This window comes from Phodopus roborovskii, unplaced genomic scaffold, assembly GCF_943737965.1.
Source record: "Phodopus roborovskii unplaced genomic scaffold, PHOROB, whole genome shotgun sequence".
Lineage (NCBI taxonomy): Eukaryota > Metazoa > Chordata > Mammalia > Rodentia > Cricetidae > Phodopus > Phodopus roborovskii.
The window spans coordinates 24,070,216-24,088,252 of NW_026126549.1; the positions used below are offsets into that span (position 1 = coordinate 24,070,216).

At 43.4% G+C, this 18,037-nt stretch overlaps 1 protein-coding gene across 8 annotated transcripts in view; it reads left to right on the forward strand.

Moving 5' to 3' along the window:
• Positions 1-18,037, forward strand: part of Nedd4l (NEDD4 like E3 ubiquitin protein ligase) — a 313,745-nt gene that overhangs the window by 285,789 nt on the left and 9,919 nt on the right. For all 8 annotated transcript variants that reach the window (XM_051201148.1, XM_051201149.1, XM_051201153.1 and 5 more), the window contains 7 exons: positions 3,574-3,632; positions 7,462-7,527; positions 9,017-9,246; positions 10,972-11,093; positions 13,649-13,719; positions 15,338-15,433; positions 17,208-17,281. In XM_051201148.1, the coding sequence (XP_051057105.1) occupies positions 3,574-3,632; positions 7,462-7,527; positions 9,017-9,246; positions 10,972-11,093; positions 13,649-13,719; positions 15,338-15,433; positions 17,208-17,281 (718 nt within the window). The remainder of the gene's footprint in view (positions 1-3,573; positions 3,633-7,461; positions 7,528-9,016; positions 9,247-10,971; positions 11,094-13,648; positions 13,720-15,337; positions 15,434-17,207; positions 17,282-18,037) is intronic.

Sequence of the window (18,037 nt, forward strand, 5' to 3'; positions counted from 1 at the left end):
TTTTACCCAACCTGATCTTGTGACCTATTAACTTTTTTTTTTAATTAAAAAAATTTTTTTTTGTTGACAGTCCCTTGATATTTGTGCTTTTAATAAATACACTCTGGAAATAGAAAATAAGATTAGAAGTAATGATTTAGTTTTAAACAAACTGCACATGAGCTGTGTTTTCAGCTGCGTATGCTTTCAAAACGCTGCCTTGGGAGATGCCCATTCTGACCTTATTTTCTATCATAGCATGCTCCCTTGCACCCAGCACACTAATGATATATGTAGCTGTTTTCTTGATACCGTAGCATATTTGCTAAAGATATTTGCTTTAGCACCTATGAATATATGCGTGGTTTCAAAGTTAAACTAATCAATGTTTGCTTTTAGCCAGGGAGTTGGTTTTGAAGGGCTGGAGTGGGGGGTTCCTTTTTGAGATAGTTTGTTCTTCTTGGAATTATATTCTTGTAGCACTAAAACTTCAGAAGAAAGAAGGGGAGAAAAAAATCATTAAAAAAAAGGCTCCAAACAAAGCTCAAATCTGTGTGAAGTCAGTAATATTTTGTTCTGTGTTTTCATGTAGTTTGTAAGCAGGAATCGAGCACCAGGTCTCAGGTTTTGATAACCAACAAAGTGTATTAGTCGGCCTTTTGTTGAAAAGCCTACCCTGAGGCAATACTCATATATAGGCTGGTGGTCATCTTTAGGGACAGGGGTTGTTAGAGGATTGAAGTCAGTGAGAAGACCCAGCCAAAACTCAGAATCTTTAGGGGACTGGGCCACCCTTGGTCTTAAATCGGATTATTTTAAGATATATAAACTTTGACTTTTGCCTTTGATCAGAAAAAAATACTGAATATGCACTTTCCAACATCATTGGATTGTCAGCATACGATTGTCAGCATAAACACTTTAGATGTGTGTGCATGCATTACCTTCCCCCCAGAATATTGTTCATTGTAGGTTTTGAGAATTTTCTAAACTAAGGATAGGTTGTACTCGTAGTGCCACTAAAAACCGTTCTCCATAGTTTACCAAGTTTTGCCCTGTGGACTGGTCATACTATACCATCCCTAAGGGCAGTGGTTCTCAACCTGTGGGTCATAACCTCATGGGTCACATATCAGATATTCTACACATCAGGTATTTATATTATGATCCATAACAGTAGCAAAATTATAGTTATGAAGTAGCAACATAAAAATGTTATGGCTGGGAATCACCACGATGTGAGGAACTGTATTAAAGGGTGGCAGCAATAAAGGCTGAGAACCATTGCTCTAGAGAATGTAATCCTGTTCTGCCTGGTTAAGCATATAAAGGAGGCTGGCATGGCACCCAGGTATCTGACAGAAGGACTCAGATTCATTCTGCAAACAGTGAGAGCTTCGATGGCCTTTCCCAGAGTCTAGCAACAGTGGTCAGATGTGTTCTTGAGAGTAAAGTTTGGGTAGATCTGTAGAAGAAATCTTGAGTGGAGGCTAATTGGGCCATGGTACTGGAAGTCTAGAGCATAGAATAGTCCAGGAAGCAGATTCAAGAAGAGACGTGATGACAGTCTGATGGTCACCAAGGACCGGCAAGGACATGGACAGGTTGCAGATTTTATAGCCAGTGGATTATGACACAGCTTTCGTTGGTCAGGCTTTCGTTGCTGTAGAAGATGCCTGTCATGGGCAGTTTGGAGGAGGAAGAATGTATTTGAGCTTCAGAGGTCTTTCTGGCCCTTTGCTCTGTTAATTCTGCACCATCGTGGTGGTAGAACAATATGACAAAGGCCATTCATCATGGCAGACAGGGAGAGAATGACAGAATGTCTAGGCTGATGGGTGTTCTCATTCTCTCCTTTTAATCCACCCTAGCACCCAGCCTGCAGGATAGTGCTCCCCACATTCAGACAGCTCTGTCCCCCACCCACCCCCTTAGCTAACACTTTCTGGAAAAGCCCTCACAGACACGCCCAGTGGTTGGCTTCACTAATTTCAATTCAGTCAAATCAGCCTTCCTGATTAATCCTCAGGCTGTTGACTGGAGTGTTGGTTTACATGGGGTACTCCCTGGTTTTGGTGACCACCTGCTTAGGAATCTAAGGGAACCCCGTGCAGGTGTTAGGGATGGAGTCTGACTTTCAGTCTGGTCAAAAGATTTGGAAGTCCTTGTGTGTTGGGAGTTGTGTGTTGGTTTATCTTCTGTTTTGATGACAGACATCCAGTCAGCACAGATACTAACTAAGCTGTTATATAAAGGCAGGGTTCTATCCAGCTGTATCCAGCTGTAACCTGCTGTATTCTGTGATCTAATTTGATTGGACTTAATTTTCCATCTTATTGGCAGCTTTTACTTTCCAAAGTCTTCTCTATTTTAGAAATGTAGACAATGCAAAATACCACCCGCATGGTCTGTGTTCCCTGAAGCAGTTGGGCTTTTCATTCATTGACTTTTCTACCAGGCCAAAATAAATAAATGGATAAGCCCTGTAGAAGTATAGTCTTAGGACTTTTTTGTTTTGTTTTGTTTAAATATAGACCACTTTTATCACTGGCATGTAGTCATTACACAGATAATGGGTTTCATCTTGACATTTGCATACATGTCTTAGCATCATCTTCTTTAATTATAATCAGCCTGGAGCATTTTTGTTATTAACAATATCTCTGCTTTCATGAAGGTAACAATATCAGGGTTTAAAAATTTAGCTGAGGTGCTTGTTAAACTGGATTCTGTGAGTTACTGTCAGCTTACTAGCAGTCTAAGAGTGAGCAGACTGAGTTTTCAGACAAATAATCCCCCCTTTTTCTGTTTCAACTCAAAAGTACCCTTTGTATCCCAACTGCCCACTCCTTATCTTTTTTTGTCTGAGTCCCCCAGACCCCCACCTGGTCACACACACACACACACACACACACACACACACCTCCCTCTCTGAAGTCTTTTAATCATGCACAGGTGAAAAGAAACCCCACAGGACCCAGGCAACTGCTCTACGCCACCACCTGGTCAAGTGATGGGGTAGCTGGTGAAAAGCAGTTTTGTTCACCCACTCTCTTGGAAGAAAGGAAACTTCCTCTGCCTAGCCAGGCTGCAAGGGAATCCTTTCTCTGGAATCTTGTCAGCTTCAGTTACTCGCACCTATGAGTGGTGCATGGGGTGGATTATGTGTTCATTGTAGAACCCCTATTAGAAAGCAGGTTTCTCAACATCATAAGCAAACTTTAAGAATTATTTGAAATGAGAAAAAAAAAAGTGTATGTGTGTTAACTTCTGAGGGAACTAAAACTTCCTATGCCATTTGGAAATCAAGACCAATTTATAAATCCTTACAAGTCAAGGGGTTTATAATTGCAGGATTACCAGATTGCTCGCCAAAAACCACAAAGAAATGGTTTTACTTTATTGTGCATTTCATTAATTATTTTTAACTAATCATGGATATGTTTGCCATGTACAGCAGAGTTACCTTCTAACCCAAAATACTAAATTCTCCCTGGGGTCAAGACTAAGGGGCTGGATGGGCTTTGGAGGAGGAGAGCCTTTCTGAAACATCCTTATACAAAACAGCTAATACACTGTTTTTAATGTTTTCAGACAGCAAAGTCACTCAGTGGGAAGATCCAAGACTACAGAACCCAGCCATCACTGGTCCGGTCAGTATTCTTGTGTTCCTCCCTTTCATATGAGCCTGTGGCTGCTTACAGCACACCCTTCCTGGGTATTGCTTGTTACTGTAATGTCAGGAGACTGGTGGAAGTGAGTGGTTTAAGATTCATCCAATCTTTTCAGTGAGCGCTCAACATGGGGTCCAGTTATGTGGGCCTTCACTTTAGACTGGGATTACAAAAGATGGAAAATGGTATGAAAATAATAGCAGATTGAAATGTTTTCTTTCTAAAAGGATGGTTAAATGTATAATCAGGATTTTATCCTTTAAAAAAAAACAATAAAGCAGAGTTTGATTGAAGATTTTTTTTAGTATAGCCTTAAACATGAGAATTAGGAGAAATAGAGGTACTCAGAAGAAAAAAAAAAGAGAGAGAGAGAGATACCTTGTACCCAAGTATGGGTATGGGCTCCTTAAGAGAAAGGCATCAGGCAGTGGTGGTGCGCACCTTTAATCACAGCACTGGAAAGGCAGAATCAGGCAGATCTCAGAGTTGGAGACTAGCCTGGTCTCCTGGGCGAGTTCCAGGACAGCCTGGGGCTACACAGTGAAACTCTGTTGAGAGAGAGAGAGGGAGAGGGAGAGGAGAGGGAGAGGGCAGGAGAGGGAGAGGGGGGAGGAGGGGAGGGGAGGGGAGAGGAGAGGAGAGGAGAGGAGAGGAGAGGAGAGGAGAGAGGCAGGCAGGCAGGCAGGCAGGCAGGCAGGCATGTGGTGATCTTTCTTGCACAAATAAAACCTGTCTGGAGATCAGAGAGAAGGAGCAAACTACAGTCCACCTTACCTCCTAAGCATCTCAGCAGAGAAGAGAGTGATTTCCTGTTTCTCCCTGTTTATATCCTGTTTCTGCCCAGCTGTGTCACTTCCTGTCTGTCTTTACAGACATCTGAGGTTAGCTAGTGGCAAAGCTCCATTCTCTGACCCCCAGACAAGCTTTATTTGTGAACAAAAGATCTCACCACAGAGGCACTCCTTCTTATAGGCTGGAAAACCAAGTCCTGCATTTCTAGGATGTTGTCATTTGTTTTAGGACAAGGATAATAAATGCATGCTAATTAACTTGCATCTATTCTGCCTTTAAAAACCTGTGGGTCATGCATCTTCAACTCTGCTGACTCAGTGACTCTCTTCTAGTGCCACTCATACATACTGACTAGAAAATGCCCCTCCAACTCAGGGCGATGATCCCCTGAAATTTTGCAGCACCCTGTATTCATGGACAGGGGAAAAATCCTAAGTCTTTGCTTCCTAGGGACACACTCATCAACAGGAAACATATGGTGGAGTTTGCCAGTGAACTATGGATCCTGGAGATAAATTGGGGTGATAGGTACAGGACACTCACTGGCAACAACAGGAGACTACAAATTTGGGGGTTCTTTTAAAATAATTCAAGAGCGCTCCTGCACAAGTTTTGCCCCATCAGTATTTCTTCGACAGGGGAGGTACTCATGAGGTCCCTCCTTCTGCCGAGGAACTATTGGCAGTTAATGCTGGGAGGTGATATGATTTTCTCAGTGGCGCGCCCACCAATATATTGCCCTCTTTCTAGGAAATAGTTTTCTCCCATGCACATGCAAAAAGTTTCATTTAAACTCAGTGGGTCACAAACAAACAAACAAACAAAAAATAAAAAATAAAACACCAAAGTAGGAAAAGGTGTGTTAGAAAGAAGTGTATTAGGAGGAATAAGAGTCAGGGAGGGGTGGGGAATGAAAGTGATGGAAGTTCATTATACACATTTGTGAAACTGTCAAAAAATTTCCAGAGAATTCAAGAGCAAATGGAACCAACGTGCTGAGCTTAACAGCTATAGAGAAAACACTTTGTGGCGTTGATCTGATTTATTTCAGATTATTCTTAAGTTATAAAGCGCATTTCATTTGAAAACTTAAATTTCTGACAGTACAGATGTGTGTTGATCCATAACTTCCCTTTAACCGTCCATTTTTTTTTTTTTTTTAACTGAAACAGGCTTATTCAACTATTTGGTACTGTTTTCTATGGAGACAGCCCTTTTAGAAAAAAGCTGACCACCTTTTCCTTCATGTAGCTTTTGGAACCCTGCCTCACTGCGGTGGCTTCCTTTTGACATACATAGTTCACAGTCGGTCGCTTAGTGTAGTTCCCCACACACTGCTAGAAGCAAGGTAAACTGAAGACAGTGCTTTCTCCAGAGACAGGCTTGCCAAGGTCTGCTCTTTTCAAAGGCTTCTGTCTTTGTCTACCGCCCACCTCTACTCAAATAATACTTAGTAATTAGTGAAAGCTATTTAACCAAATGTGGTGGCACATACCTATAATCCCACTCTTGGGAGGCTGAGAAACAAGAGTTCAAAGTCAGGGTGAGCCACTTAGCAACAGTCTTTTAAAAAGGAAGGTAAGAAATTGCTTGACATCCTAAGCTCAGACAAATTTGTCCCAAGAAATCTCCCTTTTAACAGGAGCCTTGTTAATTCCTCATACTATTTGTGGCCCTCCATCAGCACCTCCAAGAGGGAACTAGGAATGAACCTTGTTTTGTGTTCAGTCATTCCAAGGTTTTTTGTTTGTTTTTTGTTTTGTTTTGTTTTCCACTTAAGAGAGCCTGGCGGAGAGAACCTCACAAATACTTGCTGATAGGTGACTAGCAAGCAAGCCACCAGAGAGGTCAGCACAAAAGAGATGTGAAGAAAACGCTAATTGTATTGGAATATAATGCTAATAGAACGAAGACCATGATGTCATCTTAATTTCTGTCAGAACCCTGTCTTTGTTCTGTGCTGGAGGCTGTCTAGGGGACACGCAAGTGTCGGAACTCATATACATCTTTGTTAGATACCACTCTGCCTGAAATGCATAGGAAGTGTGGTCAGGTCTAAGGCTGGGTGGAAACTCACATGGAGACAGGCCTGCAGATAGGAAGACAGATCATAAGCCATGTGACTTGTCTTTAGAACCTCCTTAAGAAGAACAGGATGTCTTCATTGCTCTTGTATTCAAAACAAATGACATGAACTTTTCTATAAAGAATAGGGTTTGGGGGGAGTTGGGGGTCAGCTGTCTGTATGATCATGCCTTAAAACAGAAGGCAAAAGACAAAGACAAACCCTGTGACTCCCCAATCTTAAGTCCTTTCCAATATTCATTTACTCAAAATTTCTACTCCTTGACCCAGATATCAGCCTGCTGCCCTTTCTGTCTATGGTATTTCTCTACAAATTTTTCATGTTGGTTTTATAGTACTGGAGATGGAGCCCAGGGACTTGCACTTCCTAAGTGCATTCTTTGCCACTGAGTTATGCCCACATCGCTTGATATTTTAGGCAACATCTTGATACATAGTCCAGGATGGTCTTGAACTCACCATCATCCTGCCTTTTCCCCTGTTGGTCATGAATTACTAACATGTATACCATGCAAGGCTTCCCACAAAGACTTTTTAAATAACCACTATATATCACTTGGGGGTTGAATGTTAAAGTGCCGTAACACTTTACTCCAGGAAAGACAAATGATATGATTATGAAAGATGCTCCATATCTATGTATCTCTGTGTGTTACCCTGACTCATACTCTGGGAAAATTCATATAGAACACATACTAGTTTGTGCAGTGAGATTCCTTGGCTATCAGTCTAGTTAGTTGTGCTGATTAGCCTTAATCATTTCTAGGACTTTGCCATTTCCCTATGTAGACATTATACAGATTTTCTGTAGAAAATACAGAAAAATGAGTGTTTCAGGTTTGCAGCTCATGAAACTCTGCCAGCATTGGCTCACTATACATAAGATTTCAGACATCTGTTTACATGATCTGTGTGTATGAATCTCTTGCAGGCTGTTCCTTACTCCAGAGAATTTAAGCAGAAATATGACTACTTTAGGAAGAAATTAAAGAAACCTGTGAGTAATCGACTCTTGGAAAAGCTCTGTGTCTTACTCTGGTTCTAACACTGAAGTTACCTCATTGAAAATAGCCCGTGTGTGACTTATCCATGTACACTTCCTTTTCTCACTTCTCTTTGGTCCACCCAGGCCTTCAGTCTGAATTTTCTTTTTAACAGAAATGGTAAGTGAAGATTAACACAGTGTCACGTACCACATCACCCAAAGGGCAGTTGCTTGTAATACGGTTCTTAGGGAATAGAAAATCTAGACCAGAGGCAAGAAATCTGGGGAAACCACATTGAGTTACATCTCTTTATAGTCAGAGATGCAATCTTACCTCTATAACATAGATATTTTAACATGAAGTTTACAACATATAATAATATTTGGTAGTGATGCACCCAAGTGTGAATCTTTTCTTTCTTTCTTTTTCTTTCTTCCCAGTCCTCACGAACAGTATACAACCAAGAGACCCTGGGAGGTTTTTACAGCCAGCACTGAGTTGGTGCTGTGTTTGCTACTGGCATGTCTTTTCACTGCCAACTTTGCCTTCTGTATCCATTACTTCTGTGGTATGGACCTTAGTTTTGTCCTCGGTTTGCTTAGAAACCTGATGCCTCTGGGCAAGGAGAGCGTGAGCCCCACCATAACTCTGCCTTTGCCTGAGACTGACTCCCCCTCTCTGATCCCTCCAGTTGATGTCTTGTTCTGAGCTTTGTCTTGTGATAAAGAGATACTAGCTGCTTGTGCTCTCACTCAGAAAATCCATCCTCTGCCCCAAGGTTCTGACTCAAGTTCTTCATCCACAACTATAAACTTTGTCCTTTACGTTCACATGGGGCATATACTAGCATTACTTCGTGAGTCATCCATGTGCTCTCTGGTGATGAGGAGCTCCCTGGCTGTCACCTATCTAGGGCAAGGCTGGCCTGGACCTCATCTTTCCAGAAGGCTGTTTGCATACCTCACTTCAGTGCTGGGTATCATTCATTCAGTCAACATTGGGTTTGAGGATGCTTCTCCCAAACTCAGTAGACTTAAGATCCCGCCCACTTGCCCATGACTGCACGGTGAACTTGCAGGCATTATAGATTGCATCTCACAACTGCAGTCCCTACCACAGATAAGACTGGTTCCAGCTTGCCTGGGGGTTATTACTTAAAGGCTTAATTACCTTCTATTAACTCTTTATTTTGACTAAACAATATATGGAGATGCCTGTGGAGGAAATGTCTGTGTCTTCATAGTGGTAAGGTCTGAAGATGTGTGGCTGGCTCACCCTGAGCAGCTGTGAATGGATGGTTCTGTGTGTCCCATCTTGACATAGTGAGCTTCTCCATCTGTGAGAGGACAAACCCGCAAAGGAGAGTCTCTCAGTCGTCACTGCACATTTATCTGGAAGCTGTCATCGTTGCTACCCTTTTGTTACTTTGCCAGTAAGGGAGGGGTGTATGTGTGTTCATACCGTATGATCATGAGCTTCTCTTTTCCTCTTTTCATCTAGGCTGATATTCCAAACAGGTTTGAAATGAAACTCCACAGAAACAACATATTTGAAGAGTCCTATCGGAGGATCATGTCTGTGAAAAGACCCGATGTCCTAAAGGCTAGACTGTGGATTGAGTTTGAATCAGAGAAAGGCCTGGACTATGGGGGTGTGGCCAGGGAATGGTTCTTCTTACTGTCCAAAGAAATGTTCAACCCCTACTACGGCCTCTTTGAGTACTCTGCCACGTAAGTACACGGGAGACATTTGCAGGGTTTGCCCCTCCCCTGCCTCTCATACGGCTTTCTTCTTAGTGGATGTAAACCACAATTAAAAGGCAAGTGACACCCCACCCTATCACCCTTATGAGTCTAAAATCAAGTTCCCATCCAACATGGTGAGGTACCATACACCATGAACACCTGCAAGTGACAAGTGACTCCTCTCCTGTCAGTTTGGCTCACAGCACCGAAACTGAGAATGTGTTTGGTAATTACAGAGGGAACAGGGCATCTTTTTTTTTTTTTTTTTTTTTTTTGTGATGCCATTCTAATTTAAGGAAGGGTTTATTAGTGTCAGACTTCAGAGAGCCACACGAACAAGGGTTGTTTCCCAAATCACACTACTTAGGTATGAGGATTTTGAAGACCCATGCCTGGGATACAAAGGACATTACCTTGGTCCGGTAACAGAAGAACCAGGCTATGCCTACGTTAGGATTTGGTCACTACCAGGCAAGGGAACTGAGGCAGACTGGGTTGTTCTCTCAGCAAACACTTGGCTCCTGTTTCCTCTGGGCTGAGACTGCCCAAGAGGCTGACCCTGAACTCCTGGTGGATTCATTAATCTTGGCAAAAGGGATGTTTGCTAATGTGGCCTGCAATTGAAGTGCCTTCTCCTACTTCCCCCTCCTGGTCCCTGTGTCACAGGACAGGGCTCATTGGGAAGGCTATCTCAGGATAATCTTCAGCTGACCTAGCCAGAAACTGCCTTGGTTAGTGATTGTTAGTGAGGCTTATGAGAGAATCCACTGTGGAAAACTTTAGCATCACTGAAGCAGAAAGCAGGGTGGAAGCCAAGGTCCTTCCCTCTCCCTACATCTCCCAGGTAACTCCTAAAAAATAATCAGTCTGCGCTAGTTGCCTAGTGGAAAGCTCCTTGTCTTTATGAATGTGAGTCCAAAGGGGAGCATAGGTATGTCCTGGAGTGTGCATTGTTGAGACAGCTACGTTCTTCTGCTGGTGCTCTTGAGATCACTTCACCAAGAGTAGGACCTGTAGGGAAAACCTACAAATCAAAAGCCTCTCAGAGGAATCAACCTTTAGTCACGGAAGCAACCTACAGAGCCTGTGTCCTTGAGAAGCTATCTGCACATCCTTTACACAGACATCTCAGGATGTCTGGTTGACCCATTTGAAGTTGGCAGTGTGTGTGTATCTGTGTGTTTTAGTGCGCGTGTATGTGTGTATGTATGAGAGCCAAAGGACAGACTCGGGTATCCTCCTCACCTTGTTTTATAAGACAGTCTCTCTCACTGGCCTGGAACTTGCCAAGTAGCTAGGAAGCCAGAAAGCCCCCAGGGAATCCATCTGTTTCAGCTTCCTAAACCCTGGGATTACAAGTGTGAGTCACCACACTCAGCTTTTTAAAATGTGTATTCTGGGACCAAACTGAAGCCTGCATGTTTGCAAGGCAAGTACTTTATAACCAAGCTATCACCCTGGGCCCCTGAAGTTGACACTTCATAGATAAAAATTGGGCAGCCATCAGCAGTTTCCACATGTTAGCTGCTCCAATAACCATAACTGTCAATTACAGAAAGGGATGTCTGACTGGTGGGTTTACATCCCCAGCTCATATCAGTCCCAAAGGTTTGTAAGTGCACGTAAAATGGAGTGACAGGTAGCAAAGGTAAGATCAGCTTCTTGGATTTCTTTAAGTGTGACTGGACTTTTCTCTTTCCCTCCCCAAAGAGACAACTACACGCTTCAGATCAATCCCAACTCAGGCCTCTGTAATGAAGATCATTTGTCCTATTTCACTTTCATTGGAAGAGTTGCTGGCTTGGCAGTGTTTCATGGGAAACTCTTAGACGGTGAGTAACTACAGAGTCTTGTGGTCATAAAAGTAAGGCAGTTCCATTTGTGTTCCTACATGTGTTAGCCTACATGTAGAAGATAAGTAAGAGTGTCACTGCTTCTCTGTAGCTGATTCTTTTCTTACTGGAGATTGAAGCCAGGACCTTGCGCATTCACTGCAGCCTACAGTGTGTGGCTTTTCCAGCTTTTCCCCCAACAGCGGTCTTCTGATGCAGTCTTGTGCACTATATATGTATATAAGTATATATACTTATTCTTTGTAACTGCTAAGTCTGAAGCACAAGTCATTCCATGTGTTTTTCAGGACACCTTTCCTCTAGTGAGAGCTAGGTTTGGCGGCAGATGGAAAATTTAATTGAAAAGTTAAATAAATGATTTAATCCATCAGCAGCCTGCCTTTGCTCCATTTGTCCCAAAACCAGTTTTTAATGACTTTAAACTGAAGTTATCACTCACCTAAGGCCTTAACCCTACAGTGTTTTTTGAAGTAAATGGAACAAATTAGCTGTGTCCTTCTTGGGAGAAAATATACAGGAATTCTAGGGTACGAGAAGTTAGAACTCAAAGCTCCTCCCACTTGTATGTACCAAAGCCTATCATACAGACCTCTAAAGGACTTGGTGACCTCAAAAATAGTACCTTACATGAGAGGGCGCCACAAAAATCATTAGTGAGCAAAAACTCAAGAGAAATTTAAGATTTGGATATAGAATGGTTAAAGACAGTATTCGCGTTACAGTATTGAAGGCTGTTTGCAAGGGAATTTGGCTAATTGCCTTTATGGAGCTTGAGCTACTTCAGTAAATAACTGATGGTCCCTCCAATCTTTTATTTTAATATATTTGTATTGTTAATGGCTAGCTAATTGTGATTCTCTGATGTCAGTATTTTATTTTTCAAGAGGGAGTTGGACACTGTTTCTGACTTGTCCCCTGTATGCATAAAGTACATGCTACTGTTTGATTCACTGTTCAAGTGTGTCTGTATACAGCAAGTGCTTCTTTCTCTGTCCATGTGTGTACGTATACAGTAAGCTCTACTTTCTCTTTGTCCATGTGTATTATACAGTAAGCACCTCTTTATGACTGCCCGTGTGTGTGTGTGTGTGTGTGTGTGTGTGTGTGTGTGTGTGTGTGCGTGTGTGTGTGCAGCTTGTTTTTGACTTCAGGTCCCCCCTTTGTTTATGCCAGCCCGTTAACCCCCTCTACCTTCTGAGAAAGTCAGTTGTTCATCTTCCACCAAGCAAGAAGACACTTAATTATTAATTACTGTGGGAGGGATATAGATAAGTATAAAACATGGTCCTGCCCCCAGGGACCTCATATTTAAGGGAGAAAAAGAAAGAACAGTAGTGATAACCTGCCCGCTGCAGATTGGCGGAAGCGTTGTACCTTGGGGATGAGTGTCCTGGAAGCATCAAGAGCCAGAGTCATCTCCGGGGAGCCTGGGGTGGCTGGCACTCAGTCCTACAGAGGGAAAAATGGAGAAAGCCACGGGTGGGTGGGGACAGAGGTGGCTGAGCCGGTTCCCTCAAAGGAGATTCGTGCTTTTGTCAAGAATGCCCAGGTCTTGAGTTTCTCAGCACATGAATGCCCTGTTGGCAGAGCACACTCAGCCCATCTGCCCCTGCGGTCAGTGTCATGCTCTTACTTCATTAGACATTAAAGTGGCCTGAGGACTGCACTAAGCCCAATTGAAGCTGTCTGTGCTGCCTGGGGCCCCACATCTGGTCGGGGCGTCTTCTCTGCCATGACCTTCCTGTGGCCTTGGCAGCCCTTGAGGACAACCCACACAAGGGCTCTGTCAACAGTGGTGTCCAGGAACTGGCACTGACGTGCAGCTGGAGCTTGCCTGACCTCATTGACCCAGCACTGCCCTGGGAGAAGTCTCTTTTCTGGCCTGGCCTCCCTGAGACACTGTGCTCACCTAACAGCCCTCTGCTGATTGACGCCAGCCTTGGTGGCTGCTTGCACGGGACGTGTTTGCTGCCACCTGGAAGCCATTTTAACCTACTGCTACAGCTCCTCCCAAGTACAGACACCTTCTACTTCACCCAACTGCTTCTCAGATCCTCTGTCACAGTTCATGTCTGCTGCCACGATAAAATATCCTTACAAAAATCAATGTGAGGGAAGAGAGGTTAATTCAGCTTGGTTCCAAGTTACAGTCAAGGCAGGAACTCAAGCAGCTGATCACATCACATGCACGGTTAAGAGCAGAGAGAGAATTTCAGAGTGATCAGGACCCCTTCCTAGGGAATGGCGCCTCATGCAGATCTTCATGCAGCAATCAGCAAACGAGACTAGTCACTTGCAGGCTAAACTGAAGACACTGAGACTGTCTTCCTGGGTGATTCTACATTATCTCAGGCTAACAGTTATAAGGAACCAGTGTCCCCTCCTCACTTGCCGATGGATTACTCTAAAAGATCCTTGATCATTCAGTCATGACCTCCCATTCATACGGAAAGCAGATTATCCTTCAGTTCCATTTGAAGATGTACGGCAGTGTCCAGGGCTTACAACTTAACTAAGTTGTCGCTGTATTTCAGGATTCTTCATCCGACCATTCTACAAGATGATGCTTGGGAAGCAGATAACTCTGAACGACATGGAATCTGTGGTGAGTAAAAGCAGTCCGTCGTGCAGCCATGACGTCACTCTGGCCTTACGGACGGTGTCAGGAACCATATTTGCAGTCGCAGTCGTTGTAGGGACAGGCACTCCGTGTGAACATCTGTAGTCTCCGTTGAGTCTCACTTTCCCTTCCAGCTTCCCCTTTGTCAGTTTATGCTTCTGCTGCGCTATCCCGAGGAGGCTGGGAGAACAGAAATTGCTCCCTCCACCCCCAGTGGGGGAAGGAGGTTGAGACAGATATCACCATGTATGTAGCCCAGCTTTTTTTAGAACACACAATCCTCCTGCCTCTACTCCAAGCGCTGGGACTATAGGTGTGCAACACTGTCCTGCTCTACAAATTGTTCTTAATGCCTATGGTTCCTGTTGATCCTTAGTACTTGGGGGTTAGGGGTATTTATTTTATTTGAATTATGTGTATTGGGTGAGTAGTACATGCAAAAATGAATGCTGATGTCCATAGAGGCTAGAAGCATCAGATTTGCCCTGGAGCTGGAGTTACAGGTGCTTGTGAGCTACCCAGTGGGTGCTGGGGACCAAATTCAGACCCTCCGCAAGAGCAGTACGTACTCAAGTGCTGGCCCATCTCTACAGCCCCAGCCTTAGTGTTTTAAAGGTAATGGGGACATTATTTTTGTTCTCTTTCGCCTGTCATGTTCTCAGCAAGAAACCCTGGGCTTGAGCAGAGGGGACCTGATGGTCTCACAGCTTCTATTTTCTGAAACATAGCCCCACTTTTTGCTTAAATTAATGGGCAAAGAACACTGGGAAAAAGGAAAGGGCAGAACATAATTTGCCATGTTTAGACACTGTCCTGCTATTCTCTGATAGTCTCACTCTTAGAAGACAGGAAAGCACTGTGCTAAGTTCTGTGTACCTGAACCAGGTATGGGATAGCCACAAATGGTGTAGCCAGGCTGAGTCAGGAAGAGGCACCAACAAGATTGGGGAGGGGGGTACCTGAATATCTCATTTTCTACCCCCCCCACAACCCCCAAGCAAGTGTTCTTAGCCACAGAGAACAGGAGGAAGTCACAGATACTGTCACTGTGCAGAGTTCTTGTGTTTTAAACTAGTGGGGAGATGGGGCTAAAGAGATGGCACAGTGGCTAAGAATGTTTGCTGCTCTTGTAGAAGAAGGGAATTAGGTTCCCAGCATGGCTCACAACTAACTGCCTATCAGAGAATCTGACTCCCTCTGCTGGCCTCCACGGGCACCTGAACATTGTGTGTGTGTGTGTGTGTGTGTGTGTGTGTGTGTGTGTGTGTGTGTGTGTGTGTCTGTGTGTGTGTGTGTGTGTCTGTGTGTGTGTCTGTGTCTGTGTCTGTGTGTCTGTGTGTGTGTGTGTCTGTGTGTGTGTCTGTGTGTGTGCACACACGCATGGGCACGGGCACACAGACACACACACACGCAAAGTAAATCTTTAAGAAACGAGATGTGGCTTTGGTCGAGCAGGCTCCTTGACACTGTGGTGAGTGGTGTCATCACCCTTGGGCATACCGTGCATGGAACTACATTAGAATGAATTTATTAGTGAAGGAGCCAAACAGCTTTGTGTTTTGGATAGGATCGCTCACTTTTCCTCTCTGTGTCATCCCTATAGGACAGCGAGTACTACAACTCTTTGAAGTGGATCTTAGAAAATGACCCCACAGAACTTGACCTCATGTTCTGCATAGATGAAGAGAATTTTGGGCAGGTATGTGGGGCCAGCTCCTGTGGCTCTTCAGCATGTTTCCTTTGCTGTAGCACAGCATGGCTAGACCACTGAACAGCCACATAGACTTTCGGCTTGTCATTAGCGGGAATAGGTATGATCTGGAAAAGCCGCCTTCCACCCTACCTCCTCAGTGCTCAGCTGCCTGTCGCCTGAGCTGCCTTGGGCTGGCAGCCCCCTGATTTATAGTCCAGTGGTGTTTGAAGATAGGAAGGTTGAAGAATGGAGGGAATGCAAATAATAGAAAGGCAGAAGTATGGGACTGTGCAGGAAATGCATCCACATAAACCGGCCTTTTCATCCTGGGAACTCGGTGTTGCCCTCTGCCACACCCCTTCAGCTGGGGAACTCACAGATTTTGAAGAGGTAGCAGTGGCACCAACGTCATGGATGCCATGTTGTCACGGGACACTGAAGTGCTCTGAACTTCATCCCGGCTGGCTGATAGTACCAGTGGAATGGGAAGCAGGGTGGCAATGTCCCCACGAACTACGTAGCTGCTGATGGGATCTAGAGGCTCAAGACTGGGGCAGTAGAATACCTTGCCCTGACTGCTGTGTAGGCTCTGTCTGCCACCTGAGAGGACCACTTGGCAGAGTCACCCATGCCCCACCTTACTGTCATAGCCTCATTACTTAACACAAATAGTCTAGTCTCTTTCAAAAACAATTCTACCAATCTAGTTGATTCATAGTAAAAGTAAGTTCAGTTTAATAAACACACACACAAATATATGGTCTATGTGATTCCACAAGCTCAAGAAAAGTCATGCTGAAAACTTTTACTTGTGCCTTCCTGAATTACTCTGTGCAAGCACACAGATACGAGTTTCCTTATGTTTGTTTCCAGAAGTAAAATTAGATACACTGTAAATGTCAGTAACTATACTATGCTATTAAAATGGCTACAATGAATGTCATCTTTTCGATGTATATTTTTTGCCCTTTTGGTAGTTGTATAGTCTGTTTTGATATTTACTTTATAAACTAACAATCCTAGTGAATATATGATAACCCTGGCATATACATATTTTACAAATTATTCATATAACTTCTAAAAGAAAAACTGTTACCCAAAGGAGAAAACAGATATAGATCCCAGAGACCCACATGGTAGGAGAGCTTCCCTCTGGCTTCCTATAAAAAATAACATATAATCCATGTCTGGCTTCTTAAGCAAATAAGTGTCTTTCTGTCCTTCCGTCCCTCTTCCTTTCCTTCCTTCTTGGTTTTTGTTGATGATGATGATGTTTGATTAATTGAGTTGTGTTTGTTTTGTTTGTTTTTTAAATCCCTGTATTTTTTCTCTTGAAAGAAATTCTTTATGCAGCATGATTTCTAGTAGCAAACAGAATGCTGGGATTTGCACCCCTGGGCTTGATGGTTGATTGGAATTTGGATCTCTGTGGGCTTGATGGATGTTCTCTGGCATTTATTTTTTTCCCCCTTGAACATAATTTCTTGATAAATGAATAGCACATGAATTTTGCTTGCTCTTTGTTGTTGCTAATGTATGGAGAATAATTAAACTCATAAATAACCATAAAATAATTTGCCTTTAATGATAACATCTTTACATGCATAGCATCTTGCAACAGTTAGGTTCATTAGACACCCTGCTGTTCACAGAGCCCATGGCTGGGATATATTTTTGAACAAACTTTGCTTCTCTTCGTTTTATAGTAAGATGTTATTCAATAATAATATGTTAAACATCATCATGTCTTTGATTGTTGTTTTTTACTCTGTAATTACAGACATACCAAGTGGATCTGAAGCCCAATGGGTCAGAAATAATGGTAACAAATGAAAACAAAAGAGAATATATTGAGTATGTATGCACAGATTCATTACAATTTATTTGTGTGTGTGTGGTGTATGTTCATTTGTGTGGGTGTAGGTGTGCATGCATGGGGTGTGAGGTCAGTGTCAAGCCTTCCTCAATCACTGCTTATCCTTTTTATTAAAACAAGGTCTCTCAATGAGCCTGGAACTCATTGATTCGGCTGGGCAGCCTGGGCAGTGTGTCCCGTGTCTCTGCCTCACTGCAGAGGGGCACACCACCATACCTGGCTTTGTTTGTTTTTTATGTGGGTGTTGGGGACCAGAAGTCAGGTCCAGTTGCTCAGAGAGCACTTCAACAACTGAACCATCTTCCCAGCCCCTGTAACTTTTACTTTTAAGAAATTAAATGGCTTATTTGGTTGTTGTCCTTTCCCAGAACTGCTCATGCAAGCTACAAATGTGGACTTTTTGTCAGTTTTTGTTTTTTGTTTTTCTTTTGAGACAGGGTATCTTTGTTGTGTATTTCTGACTATCCTGGAATTTGCTTGGTATATCAGGCTGGCATCAAACTCACAGAGATCCACCTGCCTCTGCCTCCCCAAGTGCTGGGATGTCACCACCATGACTGGCTTGTCAGTTCAAATAATAGCAATTTGTTTTCCTTGGCAATTGAATGTGGGAGGGAAACTTGCCTTCTTACCATTTTAGTGAACTACCCCTAGAGGAATATGCCGCAAGAAAAAAGGGTGTCCGTTATAGTAATGTGGCAAGTGCTCTTCAGGGATGGATGGCTTGTCTGAAA